This window comes from Dendrobium catenatum, unplaced genomic scaffold, assembly GCF_001605985.2.
Source record: "Dendrobium catenatum unplaced genomic scaffold, ASM160598v2 fragScaff_scaffold_1132, whole genome shotgun sequence".
In the NCBI taxonomy this organism is placed as follows: domain Eukaryota; kingdom Viridiplantae; phylum Streptophyta; class Magnoliopsida; order Asparagales; family Orchidaceae; genus Dendrobium; species Dendrobium catenatum.
The window spans coordinates 661390-685212 of NW_021319594.1; the positions used below are offsets into that span (position 1 = coordinate 661390).

At 35.5% G+C, this 23823-nt stretch overlaps 1 protein-coding gene across 3 annotated transcripts in view; it reads right to left on the reverse strand.

Moving 5' to 3' along the window:
• The window catches only part of LOC110111036 (protein CHROMATIN REMODELING 4), a 46512-nt gene that overhangs the window by 15343 nt on the left and 7346 nt on the right, over window positions 1–23823 (reverse strand). For all 3 annotated transcript variants that reach the window (XM_020842728.2, XM_020842729.2, XM_020842727.2), the window contains exons 3-7: window positions 23550–23651; window positions 22685–23434; window positions 21089–21196; window positions 18156–20930; window positions 5729–5889 (exon numbers count right to left, since the gene is read on the reverse strand). In XM_020842728.2, coding sequence (XP_020698387.1) covers window positions 5729–5889; window positions 18156–20930; window positions 21089–21196; window positions 22685–23434; window positions 23550–23651 — 3896 coding nt within the window. The remainder of the gene's footprint in view (window positions 1–5728; window positions 5890–18155; window positions 20931–21088; window positions 21197–22684; window positions 23435–23549; window positions 23652–23823) is intronic.

The following is a 23823-nucleotide window of genomic DNA, read 5'->3' on the forward strand; positions in this document are numbered from 1 at the left end:
GTAGAGATGACTCTAGGGACATGTCTAATTAATATGCAATTGAAAAATTATAATTCCAATGTCATTTGGTAGGATTTTAAACTGATTGAAAAATTGCTCAAAATAGGTTATGGGGCAAGGGATTTTGGCCTTGACTTTTGGTTTGGAATTTTGGATTTGATTTTAGTTTTGGATTTGATTTACTCATATCATATGCAATCATTTAGGTGATTGTTATTGATAGAGCAGGAGGGGTCAAATGGTGTGAGTAGGTGATTACCACTTGAGATGATTTGGATTTAAATTAGATTAATTTGAACTTGATTTGATTTGAATTTGAAATGATTTTGAATTTGGCTTAGTTAACCTCATTCAAAAATGAGGTCAACACAATTAAAATTAAATCCACCAATAAAAACCACACAAACTAAAAATCCCATATTTTTATATATGCTTTTTCAAGTCAAATTGAAACTCATGGAAGAATAATGGTCATGGCATGCCTTTGAACTCTTAACGATCATGCTCAATACCTGTAAATCGCAAGCCGCCAGTCTTTTTGCCTATAACTATTCAATGAAATTAGTACTACTAATGAACAAGTTGTCAACAATCTTGAAACTTTTCGAGACATATACATAAATCTTAGTCGACTAAGATTTACATTAACCAATAATTCTAAATCAAGCTGCCTAGATGTTACGGTTTGAAGCCCACTAACTTTGGTACATTAGATCTACTGGTATACGCAAAATAATAAAACCATGAGATCTGATCGGGTCAAGCTTAAACACCTTAAGCATTCCTCCCTCAATTAAGTCTAGGTCTAACTACCAAATATAAGTACATAGACTATGAGCCTATACAATCTCCTTAATCAAGATTGCTCTTTCACGAGCAATGAACAACAACAACATCATCAAGCATTTGTCCCACCACGTGGGGTCGGCTACATGAATCCTTTTTCATCATTGTCCTTTTAAAATTCAAATTATCATTTAAATCTAATAAAGAAAGATCATTTCTAATATTTTCTAATCAAGTCTTTTTAGGTCTACCTCTACCTTTCTTAACATAAGTAAAATTTAGTACCTCAACTTTCCTAATCAGGTCATCGGAAGGCCTCCGTTTAATGTGACCAAACCATCAAAGACGACTCTCTTTAATCCTATCTTCCACTGGAGCTACTACAACCTTTTCATGTATATACTCATTTCGTATCATATCTCTAAGGGTAAAGCCACTCATTCGACTAAGCATCCTTATCTCTGCAACACTTACTTAGTATTATGTTTCTCTTTTAATGGCCAACATTCGGCATTATAAAGCATTGCAGGTCTCACCACCATCTTATATAATTCTCCTTAAGTTTGAGGGGGGCTTTTCTATAGCACAACAAGCCCGATGCATTCCTCCACTTCAACCATCCAACTTGAATTATGTTGATAATATCCCAATCTATTTCACCATCACTCTAAACAATAGATCTAAGATATCTAAAACGTGTACTCTTATTAATGACTTGATTGCCCAAAGTCACAATCCCCTCACTAGATCTACTGCTATTAAAATTAAACTCCATATATTTAGTTTTAGATCTACTCAAGTGAAAACCTTTAAACTCTAAGGTTGACCTCCATAATTCAAGTTTACCTTCAACTCACTCTCACGTCTTATCAACAAGAAGAATATCATCAGCAAAAAACATACACCAAGGTACATCCTCTTGCAAATGTCTAGTGAGAACATCCATGACTAAAGCAAAAAAGATATGGACTTAAGGCTAATCCTTGATATAATCCAACCGAAATAGGAAAATACTTGGCCAAACCACCTTGTGTTTGAACACAAGTAATAGCTCTTGCATACATATCTTTAATGATTTGAATATAAGCGTTATTAACTCCTTTCTTTTCAAGAACTCTTCATAGCACTTCTCTTGGAACTTATTATATGCTTTCTCTAAATTAATAAATATCATAAGTAGATCATCCTTATTCTCTCTATATTTTTCCATCAAATCTCTCAATAAATATATGACTTCCATAGTAGACCTACCTAGCATGAATCCAAATTGATTTTGAGAAACATTAGTATCACACCGCAACCTACGCTCCATAACTTGTTCCCATAGTTTTAAAGTATGACACATTAACTTAATTCCTCTATAATTTGCATACTCCTGTGCATCACCTTATTCTTAAAAATAGGAATTAACACACTCATTCTCCACTGATCTGACATCTTTTTAGTCTTCAAAACAATATTAAAAAGTTTAGTAAGTCAAGAAATTCCTTCATCTCCTAAGCATTTCCACATCTCTATTGGAATATCATCAGGTCCAATAGCTTTCCACACTTCATTTTCTTTAAAGCCCCTCTAGCTTCGGTTTTACTAATACACCAATAAAAATAAAAATCTTTATTTTAATTTAGGGTGCTAAAGTCACCAAAGTCAATAGTATTTTCACATTTTTCATTAAAAAGTTTAGCAAAATACCTCATCCACCTTTATTAAATATCATCTTCTAAGAAAAGTATTTTTTGATCTTCATCCCTAATACATTTCACTTGAACTAAATCCTTACTACTCATATCCCTAAGTTTGGCTAACTTATACATATATCTTTCTCCATCTTTAGTATCTAATCTATTATATAAATCATTAAAAGCTAAGCTCTTTGCATCGCAAATAGTTTTCTTAGATTCCTTACGAACCTCTTTATAGATTTTCCAATTATCAGAATTTTTACATCTAAACCAATTTCTATAGCAAATCTTCTTATTTTTTATCTTTTCTTACATATTTGGATTTCACCACCAACTATTTTTACTATTATGAGCTTTTCCCTTTGAAACTCCAATCACATCTTTTGTAATATTCATAATAACACTAACCACTTTTTCTCACATAATATTAACATCCTCCTTCACAGACAAAATCTTAAGATCTAAAATCTTACTCTCAAAAATATTTTTGTTAATATTCTTTAAATGCCATCATTTAATCCTAAAAAATTATTTTACTTTATTTTTTATTTTCTGCTCCTTTATCTTTAAGTCTAAAACTAATAATCGATGTTGAGTATATAAATTTTCACTCGGAATAACTTTACAATCTTTGCAATCTAAACGATCTAATTTCTTATAAAAAAATAATCAATCTGCGTTTTACTATATCCATTTTTATAAGTGATACGATGCTCATATCTTTTCTTAAATAAAGTATTAGTTATTGAGAAATCATAAGCTAAAGAAAAATCTAATATGATCTTACCACCTTCATTTGTCGTTCTAAACCCATAGCCACCATGAATGCTTTTAAAATCATCTACCTCTCCACCAACATATTCATTTAAATCTCCTCCAATAAAAACCCTTTTTTCAAAAGATATCTTTTATATTAATTCTTCTAAGTCATTCCAAAATTTTAATTTTGAACTCATATGCAAACCTACTTAAGAAGCATAATCACTTATAATATTAACAATCTTAGCATCAATAACAATCTTTAAAGCTATCATCTTATCTCTAATTATGTTAATTTTTATAACATTATTATTCAAACTCTTATATATAATCATACATACACCAATTCTAATACGACTTCTCCCTGAATATCATAGTTTATATCCTAAACTATAAATCTCCTTAGCCTTCTCTCCAACCCATTTAGTTTCCTAAATGCACATAATATTTATCTTCCTATGAATCATAATATCTATTAATTCTATTAATTTTCATGTAAGGGAGTCTATATTCCAAGTTTCTATCCTAATTTTAGTTTCATGGTACTAGCTTCTTTGCCCACATCCGTCCGTGATGTGGGATCCTTTGCCTATTTAACACTGCACCCGGGCGCCGATGCAGTGGACCTTGCACACTTATCATTGTATTCAGGTTATACAGTGCGTCGCTTCTAGAGGGTGTCCTAGCATTAACACAATTTTGTAAAGGATTAATGTCATGATTATTCAACAAGTTTTACGCTAATTGTCGACTACCTATTGCAAGCCTCCATTTTTCTCATCAAGGACTTGGAACCTGGCAACGACAGTGTTGCTCGAACAATGACGAGAAGAATAATTAACTATTGGGACTTACACCCATGAAAATCTTGGCCATATATCCAAACAAATCCAAGTGCAACATCAAGTGGACTTTTGTTAAATTAAACATAATCAGGAAAATTACTTACGAGTTATCTCATTTACACCTCAACAAAACTCATGAGGGAAGGGGTTGGCTCTTCCTGAACAATAAACCATTCCAATCTAAGCAAAAAAAAAAAAAGCTAGCCGAGGTGAATTAACAACATATTTAACTTAGCAAAAAAGATATATAAGAAAACTAAAAACTAATTTGGAGGATTACAGTGAAATGTCAATAGGCCATAGAGACCTTCGTAGAGAGTTTTCAAAAAGGTAAAACTATGTAAAGCATGATCCAAACCCGAGTGGCATGCATGATATTTACCCTTTATATGTAAAACTAATCCTCATTGAGGTTGCAATTACTAAGTTTTCTTGAAACTAGCATATCATTTCATAAAAAATCTGCGTGTCAGACGTCTCACCTTAGACCAAACCTTAGAAACTTAATGACACGTTCAACAAATTAAGTCTAAACCAGGCCAACTCTTTCAAGTACCCCCTTGTCAATATCAAGCAAATTGATTGAGCTTAACATCAAAATTGGTTTTAGTTTCAGTTCTAGACATACAATAATGTTTTTAATTTTCCAGAGGTTTGGCCGTCTCAGTCTCCATTTACCTTTGATTTTGGTTATACTCTTTAAATATTTTTATCTAAAATTATATAGTTAAGAATTAATTATATTCTAATGGGTTGTACCAAAGGCCTAGATGTTCACAGCAATGTGAGGTCTGGGAAGAGAACTATCAAATAAATACAAGATATATAAATTAACTCTTCTTTATTGAGAAAATGATCAAAATAGTCCCTCAACTCTTTGAGAGGGACTGAAATAGTCCCCAACTCTTTTGAGGGACCAAATTGGTCCCCAAGCTTTTTAAAATGAGACATTGTTGGTCTTAACATCCAATGTTGGAGTTAATGATGTTAACATCTATATTTTATTAAATAGAACTAAAATTTTATTAATTAAAACTAAAATTATTATTTTTTTATTAAAGAAATGTTTAATAATTTTTTAATTATAATTACTTGAAAATTATATTAAATAAATATTTAATTAAAAAATGACCCAAATACTCTTAAATTTAACCTCATTAACTCCAATATTGAATGTTATGACAAAAAATATCCTGTTTTAAAGAGTTGAGGGACCAAATTGAACTCTCAAAAGAGTTGAAGACTATTTTGATCCCTGACAAAGAGTTGAAAAATCAGTTTGGTCCTTTTTTCATTCTTTATTTATTTGAATTTTTGTAATGATAACCGAATATGTTGTGAAGATATGATTAAATAAAATATCATGCAAAAATCACATGCTAAATCCCTCATTCTCTATACCTTACGTTGTATGGCCATGATATTCTTCAAAATAAATGAAGAAAATCCAAAGCCAACAAAAGCAAACTTAAATGTTCCAACAGAATGAAATATCCTAGCACCATTTTCTAGCCTAACTAAAAGTTTATCCCCTGACACAAAATAAGTCTACCCATTCTTCTCGTTCATTTGCTAAAGAAGAAACACAGAAAAATAATCAAAACATGCAGGTGAATGCGCCAACAAAATTGGAAGAATAAAAGATAAATTTATCACCTGACACGTAAAAGTCTGTCCCATTGATTCTCCTCCAGGAGAGTTTTTGTATTGTCCTCCTTTGCATCAGGTGATGGCTCACGATCGTCACTAGAAAGATTCGGTAACACTTCACTGCCACCTGTTTCTTCATTTATCGACTCCACATTCCAATCCAATGACTAGATAAATAACAACCGTTTATAAGCAGACGGTACAAAAAAGAACAGCGCAGTCAGTTAAAAAAACAAGCAAAGGTATATTATTATTAGCTATCATTAACATGCATTAATCTAAAGAAAAATTACTTATTATATTTTCTTAAGGGAAGTTTGGTTCAATGTTATTAAGAATTTAGTGTTATGAAGATGTCACTGCTATTAGATGTCAATGCTATCTAGTTAAGTGTTGTTGAATTTAAAAAGTTTGTATTTTCAGTATGTAAAAAAAGGAAATTTTAGATGTCAAAATCTCTAGAATCGGCCAATTTTGACTGACATCTAGACGTCACTTAATTTGGACATAAGTCATTCATAAATCTATTATTTAATGATGCCAGCAAACCACATAGATGACATCTATTAATAACATAAAATTACAATTAGATTTTAACAAAACAAACATTTCCTTTGTCTCTTATGCATATTTTGTATGTATATGTCTATGTATGCATGTTTAAAAGGATGAAACTAAGCCATCCATCTAGCATTGTGTGAAACTGAACACAAAATACATGCAGCAGCAACAACAACAACAACAATATCAAGCCTTTATCTCACTACATGGGGTTGGCTACATGAATCCTTTTTCGCCATTGTGTCCTGTTAAAAATCAAATTCTCATTTAAGAACACAAAATGCATGAATCACATTTAAAGTTATATAATTTAACAAGAAAATACACAAACAAATAAGGAATAGTAATCCTAATGTAAAACCCCTTAAGTTGAATGAAGTTAAACTCTTAGACATTGAGACACCATTTAATGTAAAGGTTGGAATTTCATTAGAAACTCCAAAGCATAACATGCTTATACAGGAGTTGATGTGAAACATATGCATGGAAACAAGAACTGCTTGGGGATTTTAATATAAGATTATTAAAACTTTGCTAGTTATAGAATTAATGCTTACCCAAGTTAGGCTTTCAGAATTATCAAATCAAAATTAAGTAAGGCATGCAGTTACAACTAGATTAACGGGACAATATCAAATTGACAACATAAGAATAGAGAGAGTAATGTTATGGAAAAAACAATAATCCACGACTAACAAATAGAACTTTTCACCTTGGGTCCCTCACTCACGCTCTTGACGGTGGGGTTTTAACGGAGGAAGATTGAGAGCAAACCGAGCAATGCCACTAAGAGAAAAATGGTGCCCAAAGTCTAGTCCGTTGGGGAAGTAGCCGGTGACGGGGAATCCATGGGATGACTAGTGAGCATCTAATGTCCGGAAAGATTGTGCTCCTCGATGGAAGGTACACCAAAGAAATAGAAGATATGAAGCTTTGGCGTTGGCTGAAATTACTGGACAGCAGCTGTTCAGCACTGGATCTCCTTAGGGCAGCAATTGGGGAAGATTCTGGACGGCTAGATAGCAGACTAGCTTGCTTTGGACGTCAGGGCAGCAAGCTATTTTGCTCCGGGAAGCTTCTAGACAGGAAACTGGGCTGTTTCTGAAATCTGGACAGCAAATCCTAAAGCATGGTCAGCAGCTTGGGTTCCCTGGATGGCTGAACGGCAACAGAACCTCGACTGGAGCCTTAGGATCACAAAAGAAAAAGCTGGGACAGCAATTTCCAAGATTTGGAAATGAGGACAGCCACGGTAAACGTCCAGAATTTTCTGGACAGCAAGGGAGCAGCCAAGGTGGTTGAGGATTTGGTGAGATGCTTAGAAATCTGAAATTAGATTTCAAGTTAAGTGGAATTGGAGGGAAAAATCTGAGGTTTTAATTTCAGATTTTATTAAAAGAGAAGGGGCCAATTTGAAATTCAAATTAATAATAAATAATGGGTTAATGGGGTGGCGGTTATGGGAGATATTTAAGGGAGAATTAATGTCGCTTAGGTGGCAAAGTGAGGAGAGAGAGGGGAAGAGAGGGGGCCGGCCCCAAGGGGTTTAATTTTGTATTTAAATTAAATGAGAGTGGGGCCCATGTGATTAAATACATCAATTGAATCAAATTCTGAATTAAATTCAGATTTGATGAGCTATGAAGAGTTTCCTAATTGGATGGAGGGATTTAAAATTCAAATTTCAAATTGAATTTCAAATATGAAACTTCCTAAATGACAACGCAACGAATTAGGAAAGTATTGAAAGCCTATTTGAATTTGAATATCAAATTCCAAGGATGAATTTTGGATGGCCGGCGGCTTCAGACATGGGGTCCGGCGGCCGGTGGGGGAGGAAGTGGGGCCGGACGGTAGGTGGAGGGAGCGAGATCTAGGGGTTAAAGAAGGGGGCGGGTTGGGTGGCTAGCCGGCTATGTGGGGGCTAGTTGGGGAGCCGGTGGGTATGGGAGAAGAACGAGGAAGCTCGGATGGGGAAAATGGAGAGAAGAAGAAATATATGGGATAGAAAACCAATAGCTCCACCAAGGGGCTGTTGGGTATTGCTTTGAGCGTCTCCTAGGCTTTCCTCACTTGAGAACTCACAAAGAGAACTCTAGAACTCACAAAAAGATCCAAAACCAAAATTTTCATTAGCAATAATCATCATCCTCTTACATAAGAAAATGACCATATATATAAGCCTCAAAATGACAAAGAAAACAAAAGACTAAAATGCCTCTTGGGCTACAATAGCGACCAACTACCCATAAGGGCAAAAGCGGAAAAAAAAAACTGTAAAATAAAATAAACTACTACAAAAATGACTTCAAATAAAACTCCTGGTCGTGGCCGTCGATCTCCGGCGTCTCCGATGGTACACGTGTCAAAATCGCTGACGATGTCCTCATCAGGAGTACTCCTAGAATAGGTGACTTCCTGGGAAATTATACAAAGGGGACAAAATTGTGAAGCTATTTGGTCAAAGCAAACAATATCTCAACAGTTGAGAGTTTGGGTTGTTGTAAATTATATTAAAGTAATACACCAGCTGAAAAATGAGAACAAAGTGATCCTATCTGTTAGGTGAATGATTATGGGCTAAGGATACGAATGAGGATATCAGTTAAAGCAAAATTGTTAAACATCGAAACACCTTTTAGTATAACGGTTGGAATTTCATTAGAAACTTCAATGTTAAGCCTACTTGTACAAGAGCACTCCTAGGATGGGTTCCATCATGGGCATAAAACCATAAGGCTATTAGGCCAAAACAAATAATATCTAGATGGTTGAGAGTTTGAGATGTTACACATAAAGCAAGAGGTGCATCATGTTCTACTACAACAAAATTGCCCTAAAATTAATGAACCTATATTCGTTATAAAACTTTAAAATTGATACACTCCATTAAGTGTACATGGTATTTATCGTTATTGAACATATTTTCAAAAGTTCAAACAAGGTTGCAATTTTTTCATATGTACCACGAATCCAAGCTATACAAATATCCAACAATTTTCGCAAGCTAATCCAAGAAACATTGAATTCCAATAAGCGGCCCTTTAGAAGCGATCATCTTCCTCCCACATATAGGAAATTTATCTCCAAGCATGACAGTTCGATTTGGCAAACCATAATATTCCAAAGTTAAAACAAAACCGACTTAAGCATTTTTCCAATCTTAACATCAAATTGTTTTTGGCAAAGGTGACGAGTACAAAAATTTAGTAGAAAGAGAATAGTGATATGGCAAGGATGGACAAGGGGAGAAAGGCAGTTAAGTGGGCCCAACAGGGAATTAATACATTATATTATGAGGAAATAATTAGAAAAAACTTTACTAATGCGATCCTTTCCTAATTGAATTATTTTTCAAATTAAGGAGGGAGATATTAAGAAGGGGGCTCAATTAGAAAATCCTTTTTTAATGAGGTCCTTTCCTAATTGAATTATTTTCAAATTGAGAGAGAGATATATATTAGGAAGGGGGCTGATTTAGGAGGGAGGTAAGAAGCCTATTTAAGTCTATAGTAAGGTTTATTTTATTCTTATGCAAAATTTCATCTTGAGTGTTGTAGTTTTCTTTTTGTGAGGGATCCTAGCAGCGTTTAAGGTTTGGAAGAGAATATCCTCCTCTCAAACGAAGATTAACTGTATATTGTTTCTTATTATTTGATATCCTAGCAATAAAATTATATTATTTTGCTAAAATTTACTGTTGTTCGATGATTTTTTTGGATTCAAGACGTATCAAATAGTATGTATCCTATTAATAGAATTTCTCTTTCTTTACTCCCAAAAAATAGTTTCATCAGTATATTATAATTTAGAAAGTATATGGCAACGGAGAAACTCATTGTGAGGTTCAAGAACAGAGTTTATACATAATACAAAATGAAATTGTGTAACGCTAGGGTTAAAACTCCTACGAGCATATCACGCCTTCTCATAGTTTGATAAAGGATTATACTATGGTGTTCCAGAAAGAAGGAAACCTAGGTCTGCCCAATTGAGAAAAATGGTCTTAAATTTGACAGCATTTCGCAGAATTAAAAGCATTGGAAAAGCTAAACAGATTTTATCTATTCATCAATGGAAAGTCACATATTTGATGTAGGATCACTCTGCGCAACCAACTCTACAAAAATCTAGAATGATGTAGAAAATATAACCAAGGCTTTAAAGCCCACAGTTCGACCAACACCAAACCAATAGTGTTCTGAATCCACACAGCTAATGACTGGTGTAGTTGGACCCAGTGTCAATTCTTGGTTTCCTATACTCCTATTGTCATAGTTATATTATTTATATTAGCTTATTGTTTATTTAGACAAACTGTACTTAGTAAATTGTTTGCTGATTAATTAGCTATTTATTTTTTGCTTGTAAAAACTTAAATAGAACAAATGTAAGAGGATGAGCAGCTTTTTAAATATTTTTACTAAAGAATCTCAGCCAAAAATATTCAGCTATCTACTTCTTCGTCCTTTGCATTTGTTTAGTTTATGCCATTTTGGTATCAAAGCCATGGTTGAGACTAGCAAACACTCAATCAACAATGACATCCACGACTAAGATGCAATGAATGAAGTAATTTCTGGCCTTACATGAAAGCTAGAGATCCTTAGCACCAATTTCAAGTATTTTGTGACAGAGGTTGGATGAGAACTTCAGAAAATTAATAACAACAACCCCCCTCCGACAAACATACTGATAATATTGGCAACCATACCTACAAAGGAGATCCTGCTATGTTGAATCATGAACTACAACGACCCTTAAAACAAGATTCAGCGAGCCATCCTATTAATGCAGATTAAAATGATGAACGATACAGTTGGAGAATGAATGCTCTTGACTCTATTCTAATTGCAAGCAAGACCACTGAGATTACGGCGTATTGCGAAAATATGGCAAAATGATTAAAAGGTTAAACTAGACTACTATTTTTTATGGTCATTTGCATATTGAGGATTATCACGGTTGCAAAAAAGCAATACAAGCACTTTTCAAATACATGGATATTCAGCCCGATAAAAAAAAATTAAGATATGTGATAGGAAATACTTAGATCCAAGTATTTCCTATCGGCCCGAGTGGGGAAAACAGCAATAGAGCTGCTGTTTTCTGTAGGAAAACAGCCCAAATCGCAGGAAAACAGTAGAAAACTGTAGGAAATCTAAGAGAAAAACACACAATGGACTTATATTCCATTAGTAGATGATCAAAACGAAAGCAAGATACAATGTTCTTCGATTCGAGAGGAAGAACAACTCTCCGACAATCTCCGGCAACGCCAAGAGCCCAAGCAAGAAAACCCTAGATCTCAAATTACATTCAAATTCAAGATAATTCTCTTTCCCCCCTAAACTCCTAATTATACAAATTAATCATAAAGGACAATAATGGACTTCCTAAAACAGCCCCTCATTCAAAATTCTCCCTCCCAAAATCAACCGTGGGGTCCACAGGGGGTGCCGCCCCTTTTGGGTGTTTCCGCCTGGAATAGCATCGGACCGGTCCAGAGGGAGGGGACCGGTCCGCTCGTAACAATATGTTACTTGTAAACTAAAGGGAGAGGGGAAGCATGGTGGATTCAACAAACCCAAACCCGCCAACGTGAAGGTCGCTGCAGTATGAAGAATTGGATGAGAATGAACTAGTAGCTGCAAGGTCATTTTCTTACGTTTAATTATGAACTAATGCTCTATATTTACCAAAGGTATTCTCAAGCTGATTGAACTGAAGTGCCTATATTGAAGAATTTTATCGTCATAGTGTAAGAAATAACTATGAATGAGAACGGCCAACAATTGATAGCAAGATATATGGGTAGCCTGAAAGAATCGATTGAAATGAATTTAGTTTGGTCACTATCTTATGTTATAAATTTTGCTTGTAAGGCTGAAATACTACAATTAAAGCTTCTTAAATCCAACCAATGCCGCAGGAATATGATAGAATCCAACACTGGAAAATATCCAAAGAGATTCTATCATATAAATCTCAATAACCTCACTATTGCGGAACTTAAGGCAACACCCAAACCGACATTAAATCATGATAACATGTTCAGACCTAGCACGTCTAAGTGTTTCAATATTTTTAACCCGACCATCAGTCAAATGAATATTCAAATAGATGCCAAATATAGATTATCGATGAGGAACAAGAACTTGAAGGAGACTTCAACGTGCCTTTGAACAATCAGGAAATTGAAGACATCTTGAGTGATGAAAGTGAATTCCTTTACTGCTTTTTATAAAGGTTTTGCTAGTCCTTAGACAAATCGTTGGAATCAAAGGCATATCATATTTAAGACTCGATGTATGAATAATGGTAAGGTTTGTGACCTGCTAGTGGATGGTGAGTGTACTGAAAAGCATCATCACCCATAGAGATTCAAGGTCTTAAAACTCAAACCTCCAAGCATACCCAATCAGCTAGGTGCAAAAAGGTGTTGAAGATCCTATTAATAATATGTGTAAAGTTTCCTTCTCTATTAGAAAACACCATAAATATGAAGTACATGCGATTTACTGGATATGGACGTCTGTCATATCATCTTGGGCCGACCTTAGCAGTTTGATGTAGGAGCTTCGTATGACAGTTGCACCAATGTTCACATATTAGACTGGAAGGAAAGAAAATCAGATTGTTTCCATCTCCCGTGACTTCAAAAAAAATCAAATTATGAGAAAATTTCATTCACCAATGTTTCAAGATCTGAAATTCTAACTGAATATAGAGGAGAAACCGGAATGCTTGCTCTTCTTCTCACAGAACAGCAAGAGACAAAAGCCAAAGCTCCAAGGGTCATACGAGATCTCTTACAGCAATTCACTGATAAAATGCCAGATGAATTGCCCAATTAGCTGCCACTCCTAAGATCCATACAGCACCAAACCGACATTGTTACTAAAGCATCTCAACCAAATCTAGCCCATTAGAAGATGAGTAAGATTTTTTGCAAGGGGTTTTGGATGATCTCTTATGGAAACAATTTATTAGACGTAGCTTACGCCATTGCGTGGTTCTGGCATTACTTGACGCCATTACGTTTAAGTACAAATTATGACAAATGTGTATTGATAGCAATAAAATTATGATGAATTTCAATTTCTTATACTGAGGTTCAAAGTCCTTCTAGACAAACTATATTGTACTAATATATTTTTCATACTTTATTTAAGTAGTGTATATTACCAAATTCAGAATCACAAATGGTGACGAATATATTCGTTCATTCAAATCACTATAAGATTTATAAGAATAGAGGGTTATGTCATTTGCGCCAAGCATATTCACATGTCTAACGAATGAGGTACTTAAACCCTTTCTCCGAAATATATTATGCTATCTATTTTAATGATATTTTAGTTTTTAGCTCATATTTAGAGTATCATTTGAATCATCTTTAATTCTAATTAAGAAATTAAGAGACCAAAAGTTGTACGTCAAAGTAACCCTGTGAATTTGCGATCAATAGTGTGCATTTTCTGGGTTTTATTATTCATTATCAAGGCATCCAAATCAATCCTTGCAAAAATTCAACAATCTAATCTTGGTCAAATTCCACCTCATTCAAAGAAAATCAAAGCTTCCAGTTACAAGACCTAGCAAAATTTCTACTAAAAATTTCTACAAGGATTTAGCACTTTAATGGCACCAATTACCGAATGTTTGCTAGTTGGGGGCCTAAATAAAATTAGCTTTGAAAATATAACATCAATTTTTTGAAAGCCATTGATTGTGATAATATCGGATTTTGAGAAAACATTTTTAGTTGAAGCATGGACAATAGGCATTGATGATGTGTTATCATAAGATGATAACCGATGAGTTTTTTAGCAAGAGCTAAGCGCCACAAGATAAAAATTCAATCTATAAAAAAGAGCTCTACATTGTCGTGAGAGCACTCAAGTAATAGGAACATTATTTGATACATCAAGGATTTGGTTTATATAGTGATCACAAATCATTGCAATTATGTCGGATAAGTGACACTTTACATAAATTTACTTTCGTGCTTAAACATAAGGCAGGTAAATTTAATCAAGTGGGGGATGCTCTAAATCTAAGAGCTGGTCTTTTGATTGCAACCCAAACTGATAAAAGAAATGGAAGCCCTCTAAGCATAGTGATGGGGACATCAGATTTCGACACGTGTATCATTGCCGAAGACGCAGATCGACGGCTACGATCCAGAGTCTCTATTTCTGATCTATTTGCATCTTATGTTATGAGTGTATTTTCTTTTGTTTTCCTAATTTGCCCCTGAGGACATCGTTTCACTTATGTAGCCCTGAGGGCGTTTATGTCATTTAAGTTATGTTTAATTTGGCCTCCTTATATGATGCATCATGCATTGTAATAGTTTAGTTTTTGATGAATGAAAATTTGACATTTCATGTTCTCTTTGTGAGTGCAAATCTCCTCGATCTCTTAGTGAGTTCGTAGAAGAAACTAGATCTCTTTGTGAGTTCTAGGTTTTCTTGTTCTACTATTTTCCCTTTATTTCTCTTGATCGCTTCCTCGTCGCGGAGATTTGGGTTGAAGCAATTGTGGGAGATTGGAATTCACTCCTTGAATCCCTAAATTTTTCCCTGGTCCCCACTTTACTAAAACTCCCCACCTCCCTCTTCTCTAATTTGACCGGCCCCTCATTGGGCTCCTCTCTCTCTCCTAATCACCCTAATAGCTCCACAAAATCAGCCCCAACTCCCTCCTCTCTTTGCCGTCCCCTCCCCTCATTGGATTAATTTGAATTTCAAATTAAATCCCACCATTAAACCTCCAAAATCTGAATTTAATTCAGAATTCCTGCACCCTACCACTTGACCCCCACCATAACCGAATCCCCTCTAGCCCAAACCTGTGACCCCTCTCTCCCTAGCTCACGGCCCACTCTCCCACCTCCCCCTTTGTCTTCCCCACTAGATCCCACCATGCATGGCGGACCCCGAATTTGAATGGGGACTTGTGTTCGACGCCCACGGAAATCTTAACATCCTACAATCGCCGTTCTTCGACGTGGGATTTGACCCCGACGACGACACCGTTGGAGCTTACTTGGATCGGATCCTCCCCACCCTCGTGCACGTCAACGATAGATACAGTCCAGATTATGAGTGGACCATCGACGACCATCCACCCGCTCCTCCAATTCCGGCTTCTTCCCCGGTGATGAGTCCTCTCGGTATCACCTGTCTACTAGTGGCATCGCTAAGCCTACTTATGATCCTCTCCTGCTAGCCACCACTTCCAAGAGCGAGAGAATGACTTCAAGGTGAAGGATCTCGATTTTAAATTTGAGGCTTCGTTATAATTGGCTATTTGTATTACCTAAAACTTTGGTTATTATTTTGCAAGTTCTTGTAATCTCAACATGTAATCTATTGTTATTGCCTAATCTTTTAATGTCATATTCTTAAACTCTAACTTGAGCAAACAAAGAGTTATTTGGTAGCAAAGTAAAATTCATCACTTCTATTAATATCTTAATTGCAATTCTTGTTTATTGCATGTTGTTTCACATCACATAGTACTCCACATATAAGGATTTTACAAAAAACATGAAAATTTTTCTAAGTCTAAAGGTTTTCGTTTGAGTAAATCTAAAACCGAATACATTGAGTGTAATTTTAGTAGTAATAGATCTAGTGGTGGGATTGTGAGATCAAGTCATTATAAATAGTGCAAGTTTTAGATATCTCGGGTCCATTGTTCAAAGTGATGGTGAAATAGATGGAGATATTACTACTAGAATTCAAATTGGATGGTTGAAGTGGAGGAATGCATCAGACCTGTTGTGTGACAAAAAATGACCCCTCAAACTTAAGGGAAAATTTTATAAGATGGTTGTGAGATCCACAATGCTTTATAGCACAGAATGTTGGCATTAAAAAAGAAACATAAAATTAAGTTAAATGTTGCATAGATGAGGATGTTCAATTGGATGTGTGGTTTCACTCTTTAAGGTAAATGATCTAGTCACAATTCATGTGGATAAAGAGTGCTTCCCAACAGGTACTTCTTCCAAGTTGAAGCCTCTCAAGTTGGGTCCATTTCTGATAGCTCAAAAGATCAATGACAATGCCTATATTATTTGATTGTCACCAAATTTAAACATCTATCTGACAATCAATGTTTCTAAATTTAGGAGTATCACCCTCTCGATGTCGTTTCGATCAATGAACTCGAGTCGAGTTCTTCTAAAGTGGAGGAGAATCTAATGCAATCAAACCCAATGCGTGTTACTAGCTCTTGGTTTCCTATTGCCCTGATTAGATTACTTATATTAGTTTATGTTTTATTTAGACTAACAGGACTTTGTGATCAACTTGTCGATTGGTAAGATATTTACTTTTGGCTTATAATCGCTTAAATAGAACTGATGTAGATATATAACAACTTTTTGGATAATTTTTACCATAGAATCTCAACCGAAAATATTCGACTATCCCCTCCTTTTTCCTTTATCTTGTTTGGTTTATGCCAATGAGTTGATCATCAATAGCAATTGAATGCAAATCCAAGGGTCCACTATGCATCATCGACCACAATAAACACGTCTACTATATTGCCTTCTTAACTACCCTTCACTCTTTGTACTCCTAATTCTGCCACATGGGATTCAAATCCATGAACAACTCTATAATCATTCAACATAGGACCACTTGGCATAACTAGTCCAACAGCCTAGGCAAATGAATAAAATACAACCAAATAAAACATCTAGATACATTTAGACCCACAAATGAGGTGAATCCACCTAATCATAACTTGATCATCAATCACCCGTCAAATGCAAGCTAGTGATTTAGTCACACATCAAGGACCACAAACGATATGATGGTTGTTACCTCAATAGTCCTATATCAATAATTTAAGAAATTGTCCACACATTTGATGAGTGAAAATATCCCCACCTTCAATGAGTGACAACTAAAACCAATGATTTAATAAAAACAAAATTGATCCAATTCCTTTGACTTATAATCACTTAAACAGAATTGATGTAAGAGGTGGAACAGCTTTTTGGTTAGTTTTACTATGTAATCTCAACCTAACTATTCGGCTATCTCCTCCTTTTCTTATGTTGCTTGGTTTATGCCAATGACTAGATCATCAATAGCAATTGAATGCAAATCCAAGACTCATCTATCCATCATGGACCACAATAAACACAACATCTACTACATTGCCTCCTTGACTGCCATTAACTCGTTAGACTCCTAATTGTGCCACAAGGAATTCAAACCATGAACTACTCCATTAAACATAGGACCACTTCACATAACTAGCCCAATAGCCTAGGCAAATGAAGAAAATACAACCAAGGAAAAACATCTAACTACATTCAGATTTCAGACCCACAAATGAAGTGAATCCAACAGTCAAATGCGAGCTGGTGATTTAGTCACACATCATGGACCACAAAAGATATGATGGTTGTTAATTTACATACTTAATAGTCATATATTATTTAAAAAATTGTCCACATATTTGAAGAGTGAAAACATCCTCGCCTTCAATGAGTGGCAATTAAAGCAATATCCATCACAACCAATGATTTAACAACAACAAAATTGATCCTGTTCTTAAATGTAATCAATACAATTTTATTGGTATTTCCTTGATGGGAAACTGAGTGTATAAACAACGAACTTGAAGCATCAAATTCAATAATTGAGTGCATAACAATCAAAGCTACAACTCTGGCGGAGTTACAATCAGCATATATCATAATTTTGGCAAAGAAAGATAACAAACTGACTCAGCAAAATGATCAAGAAAATAAAATATTAGCATAACTATATGAGAGATGAGCAGGGAAAAAAAGAAATTCAAAAAGAACGACAAGATCAAGAAGGGCAATAGGACTTACTTTAACTGAGCCAAGCATGTCATGCTCCAAACCCACATCAATATTTTCTGAGATACCTGACTGAAGGCTAGAACGATCAAGTAATTTTAATATTGCATTTTCATCCCAAGAAATTTTTGTTCCGCTAATGGTGCATCTATCTTTATATACATCCCCCAAACCACCAGCCCTTCTTCTATGCTTACGCTCTCCATGTACAGTACTATCAACATTGTTGATACAGTCGTTTTTAACATCTTGACAATTCCCTGCATCAGAATCAGGGAAAAGCTCCTCTGTTCCCCATCGAAGGATGTCCTCCACTTCCTTTTGAGATCCAGACTTGCTCACAAAAAGTTGATCAAGCATCAATTTCTTCTTGGCAAGCTGTAATATGCGCTCCTCAACACTAGCTCTTACAACAAGTCTGTATACAAGCAGCCTATTTGATTGTCCGATTCTATGTGCCCTGTTCATGGCTTGTATATCAGCATGGGGATTAAAATCAGAATCATAAATAATCACAGTATCAGCTGTGGCTAAATTTATCCCGAGTCCACAAGATCGTGTTGATAATAAGAACACAAAACGTGCTTTGTCCCGGTTGAAGCGAGCTATTGCTGCTTGACGATCTGCCACTGACAGAGAACCATCCACTCTTTCAAATGTTGCTGGACCAAACTCTATTGTAAGGTAATCTTCAAGAATATCAAGAAGTTTTGTCATCTGTGAAAATATAAGAACACGATGACCTTCCTTGTGTAAGATTTTGAGCATAGAGTGCAGTAAAGTAAGCTTTGCTGATGCCTTTATGCGCATTTCCTGAAGGAACTCTGGCGTGCCAGATTCTGGTTCTGTTCCAGGGATTAGATATGGATGGTTGCAAACCTTACGTAGCTGCATCACAACGTTTAGCATTGACTGCTGAGCAACCCCTTTCCTAATATTACGCAATATTTGATAATTCTTTGTGAGCATTGCCCGGTAATATTCAGCCTGCAGGGACGTTAACTCCACAGGAACCATCCTCTCAGTTTTTGGAGGGATGTCCTGCATGGCATCCTTTTTAAGCCTACGAAGCATATGTGGCGCCACAAGTTTTTTTAACTCTTCCACCTTCTTTGCAGTGGAAAGGTCATTGAACTTCTCTTCAAATGATGAAAACGATGGGAATGAACATGGTTGCAAAAAGTTCAATAAATTATACATCTCCTCCAAGTTATTTTGTAAAGGAGTCCCTGTCAACAGCACTAGATGCTGGAAAGAAAATGTGTTGAGCAAACTAAAAAGTTTGCTTCTGGAATTTTTTAGCCGATGTCCCTCATCAACAATCAGAACTTCCCATGGTACTCCACGAAGATGAGAGGAGTCAACAAGAATCATTTCATAAGTCGTTAGCAGAACATTAAATTTGTACGCCTTGCTCAGCTTATCTGGCCTATTTGCATCACTGGCATGCCACTCATATTGACGAATAACAGATCTTGCTTTAGCAGAACCATGATACTCCACAACATTCAAATGAGGAGCCCATGACACAAATTCTGAGAGCCAGTTTGGCATTGTGGAGAGTGGAACCAAGACCAAGCAAGGTAACTTAACCCTAAACTCAAAATATAAGGATGAAATGAATGCGCAGGCAGATACGGTTTTTCCAAGTCCCATTTCATCAGCAAGTATCACATTTTTAGATTTTTGCCAACATTTGCGAAGCCAATTTAATGCTTCTAACTGATGTGGAAATAGTGAACCTCCTTTAAGCTCCTTTGGCTGCTCTACCAATGGAACTACTTCGATGTCAGTTCTCACAAAGTCAGCACTAGCATCCTTGTCTGAAGTATGAGATTCAAACTGTTTAAGTTCAGAAAAGAGATGAGAAGCATTTTGAATGACAGGTTCATCAAATTTCTCCCAGGTACACTCATCATAAGGAAGGCCACACCATTTAACCAAAGCTTTTCCTCCTCCATTTTCAGGTTCACTCAAAGAAATAATACGTTGTGGCTGGAGCCATTGTTCTTCACATATATTTATGATAGCCATTCCATATTTTGCTTTATAATTATCAAGTTTTCTCTTTGCTAGAACTTTTAACTGATCTTCCAAAACCCAACTGTTATGTATGTTTGATTTACCTGCCCATTTTACAAAAAATTCGTAAGCAACACAACCAATGTCCTTAGGCCTCAATTCCAGCTCTGACTCTTTTGGTACTACAATATCTTCAGAACTACGATAAGATTCAGGTCCCATGGTACAAGCAAGGGCATCTTGTGACATACGATTGGCTGGCATTTCAGAAGACCTAGGTGTGTGAGCTTCATTGTAGTTATCTGCACGAAGCAATTCCACATGTATACTTTCTTCCAAACACCTCTTAACAGTCGAGTCTCCAAAATTTCCATCATCACTAAGTTCAAACCCTTTGTCAGCCATGTTATGATCTAGTGTGGGCTGACAAATTAATAACAACTCGTCCTCTGCCTTGCTCATGAATTCCCCATCTCCACATGTTTTCCCATTAACATCTTTACCAGACTCTTTTAGAGCAATCAAATTTGCATCATCGTGGAACACCTCATCCATGGCATTCTCCAACTTCCCATCTCCAACTTCACTTTCATCAAAACAATCTACTTGATCATGATTTTGCTGACCAGTTGAATCACAAGAAGGAAACTCAGTTTGCAGCATAGCAATATTTGCTTTCATTTCTGCTTGAGAAGTGGCAATGTCAATTGCTTGACTAATACATGATGACTTTGTTTGAACTCGACACCCCAAAATGCGGGCAACCTTTCAATCAGGGATATCAATGTAAGATTATTGCAGCAAACCATGCATAATGGATGTGAAATAAAGCTAGAGTCAAAGTGATATTCTTCAACCAAGAACATTATCACCATTCTTGGTCATATAGACAACAAAAATGAAATAAAATAGAGAATATTTACCTGAGGTATGCCATGAAAAAAATCCTCATTATAAGTCATTGTCATCTCAGAATTTTCACCTCTTCCACTTAATTCATGAGACATGAAGTATGCTCCATTAGGCAAGATCTGCATTTCAGTGCTGAATTATAAGTACAAGCATGCAGTTAATGATACGTATCAAGATTAGGGACATTCAGAGCAAATTAAATGTGATAAGACCAGAAGCCATGCAAATAAAAATATAAAAAACATTCTTTTATGGATTGCTCGTATGATAATGATGCGGAGGTAAATTAATGCAGAACAAATGAACAATTTATAATTCAAAACTCGTATGTCTATCTATTTTACATAAACAAAAAATTTACTGCTACTGATGTAAAATATAATAAAAACATGATAAAATAAATAAAGAAAAAAAAAGAAGATAGAACCAAATTGGTAAGGCGCAATTCCAACCAGCTCTTTTGAAAGTTTCAAAATTGGAAATTGGAATAATCAAGAAACTCACATACAAATGGAAATGTCTTCCATTTGATTTTCAATCCTCGACATCAATTAATTATCAAAAATGCCTCTTTATTCAAGGAAAAAAACACAACACACACAACAAAACAACAGACTGAAATTCCTATCTAGACCTAGGACTGGCTAAAATGGACTTTCCATTTCTAGGGACATATCTTCGATTAAGGCCCCACTATTTCTAAATATCATCTTTTAATGAAAAATAAAAACTAGAAATAGAACATAATACTCGGTAGTCGGTAGTATGATAAGCAGGTACCAATAATGGATTCATTTCATCCTCCAGGAAGCAAAAAAAAAATAGTTTAACGTCCTTCAAACGAATATAATGTGCAATTAGTTTTTCAATACCTATCTCATGAAGGGTCAAATTAGCGGTTGCCGGAAATTGGCAAAAATTTGTTCAGTCTACATTTGAAATGCATTTTGCTGTCAGATCAATTTATTTTCAATCTATTCAACATAGTTTAGACAACAGAATAAAGACCATGGCATATTACTAAAACCAGGAACGTGCGCATAAAACAACAAGAATTGAAATGCACATTCCGATGCATGTCTACACTGCTGATTGGTATGTTTCCCTAACCTAAACAGCTTGGTGGTTCAAATACACCTTTTGATCATGCATCAAAAACAAAATAACTATGGAAATTGTTTGTTTGTTCGCTGACCAGCCATACTCTAAAGGCTTAAAAAACTCTCAATCTCATACACCACAAACTATTAGCTAAGCTTTTATTGAATAAGCATTAAACGAATGTGGATAGAATGAAACTAGCTCGCTCTTTCCATAAGGCAATTCTCATTGTCTGGTCAAATATCCACGAGAAAACACTCAAAGACAACAAAGTACTCATGTTGCTGATGCCAGTAGCAATAACAAAGAGAATAATAAGTGCATCGTGGAGCCTTTGGGAGGGATACTCTCAAAGCTCTGCAAGTAAAGATCTGATAACATGTTACCAATGGCCAATGATTAATTGCAAACTCGAAACAAAACAAAATCCAGAAATCATGAAGTTTATTCAAATGTTGGCTGCTAAGTACTAGAATATAACAAGTTACAGGATCAAAATTAGAGACCTCAGGTTTCTTTAGCCTTGAGGACTTCGGTAAACGTGTTTCCTGCTTCAAACTAGACTTAGAACTCAGATGCTCATTTGATTTGCACTTTGAACGAGAAACACTAGATTCAGGACACATGGAAGCCTCTCCAAAGGTGTCATTAGAAATTTTTGAAGCTTGCTCTCTATTAACATACTTTAAACTGAACTTGTCCATCTTATTGATTTTCTTCCTACTCTTCTTTGAAATGTATGATACAACTATTGGTATATCACACTTCTTTCCTTGATTTTCATTTCTACAAGAATCTGGATTCTTTTTAGCTGATTTATCGCTTGAATCCAGGTTCAAAGATTTTACAAGAGAGTGTGCCATCTTTTGTGCACTTATTTTCCTGTTTGAAGGTGAGACTGCTTTCTTCTTCTTCTTATAAACTGCAGTTGTTGATACCACATCAATCAAAACATTGTCGCCTGAAAGGCTTGATTTATCGTTGGTGGAAACATCAGCGTGCACGGAATTGGACTTCTCATCCAATTGAGCTGTGCATAAGAAAGCAGTTTTCTCTTTGCCAGTGGATTTGCTGCTTCCTAGGAAATTCCTCCCCGAATGTGATGTCTTATCACCGCTAGAGATAATGCGCACAGCCATAGCCTTTCTGGTTGTTTTAGTTCTAGATCGTCTTGAGCTGATTTCTACACAGCTTGATGGTTTATCAACTTCCTGATTGCAACATTTTGGGCATAGCCAATTCCCTGCTGGTGCACGCTTTAAGAAATGGAAATTTCACAAAATCTGAAAGTTAGCATTAGAATCAAAGTAGAGTGCCAATACAATGAAGAAACCAAAAGTGATGGAAACAAGAAATGTTACAGGAGCATACCTTCAAGGGTGGGTTAAGACAATCCAGATGGTATGTTCGAGGACAGTTATCACAGCATAGCAGGTTGCCACCAAGATCACAGTGTTCACACTCAAAATAATACTGCAATTCAAAAAAGAACCAAAAACAGTGAAATTGTGTACCAGATCATCCTATAGTGCTTAATTCAATAATTGACAAAACCGGAAGTGCAAAACAGATCCTTCGTCATCAATGAACAAGAATACGCCATAAGAACAACAGAGAATAGGGCTAGTTACATTGAATCCCTTAA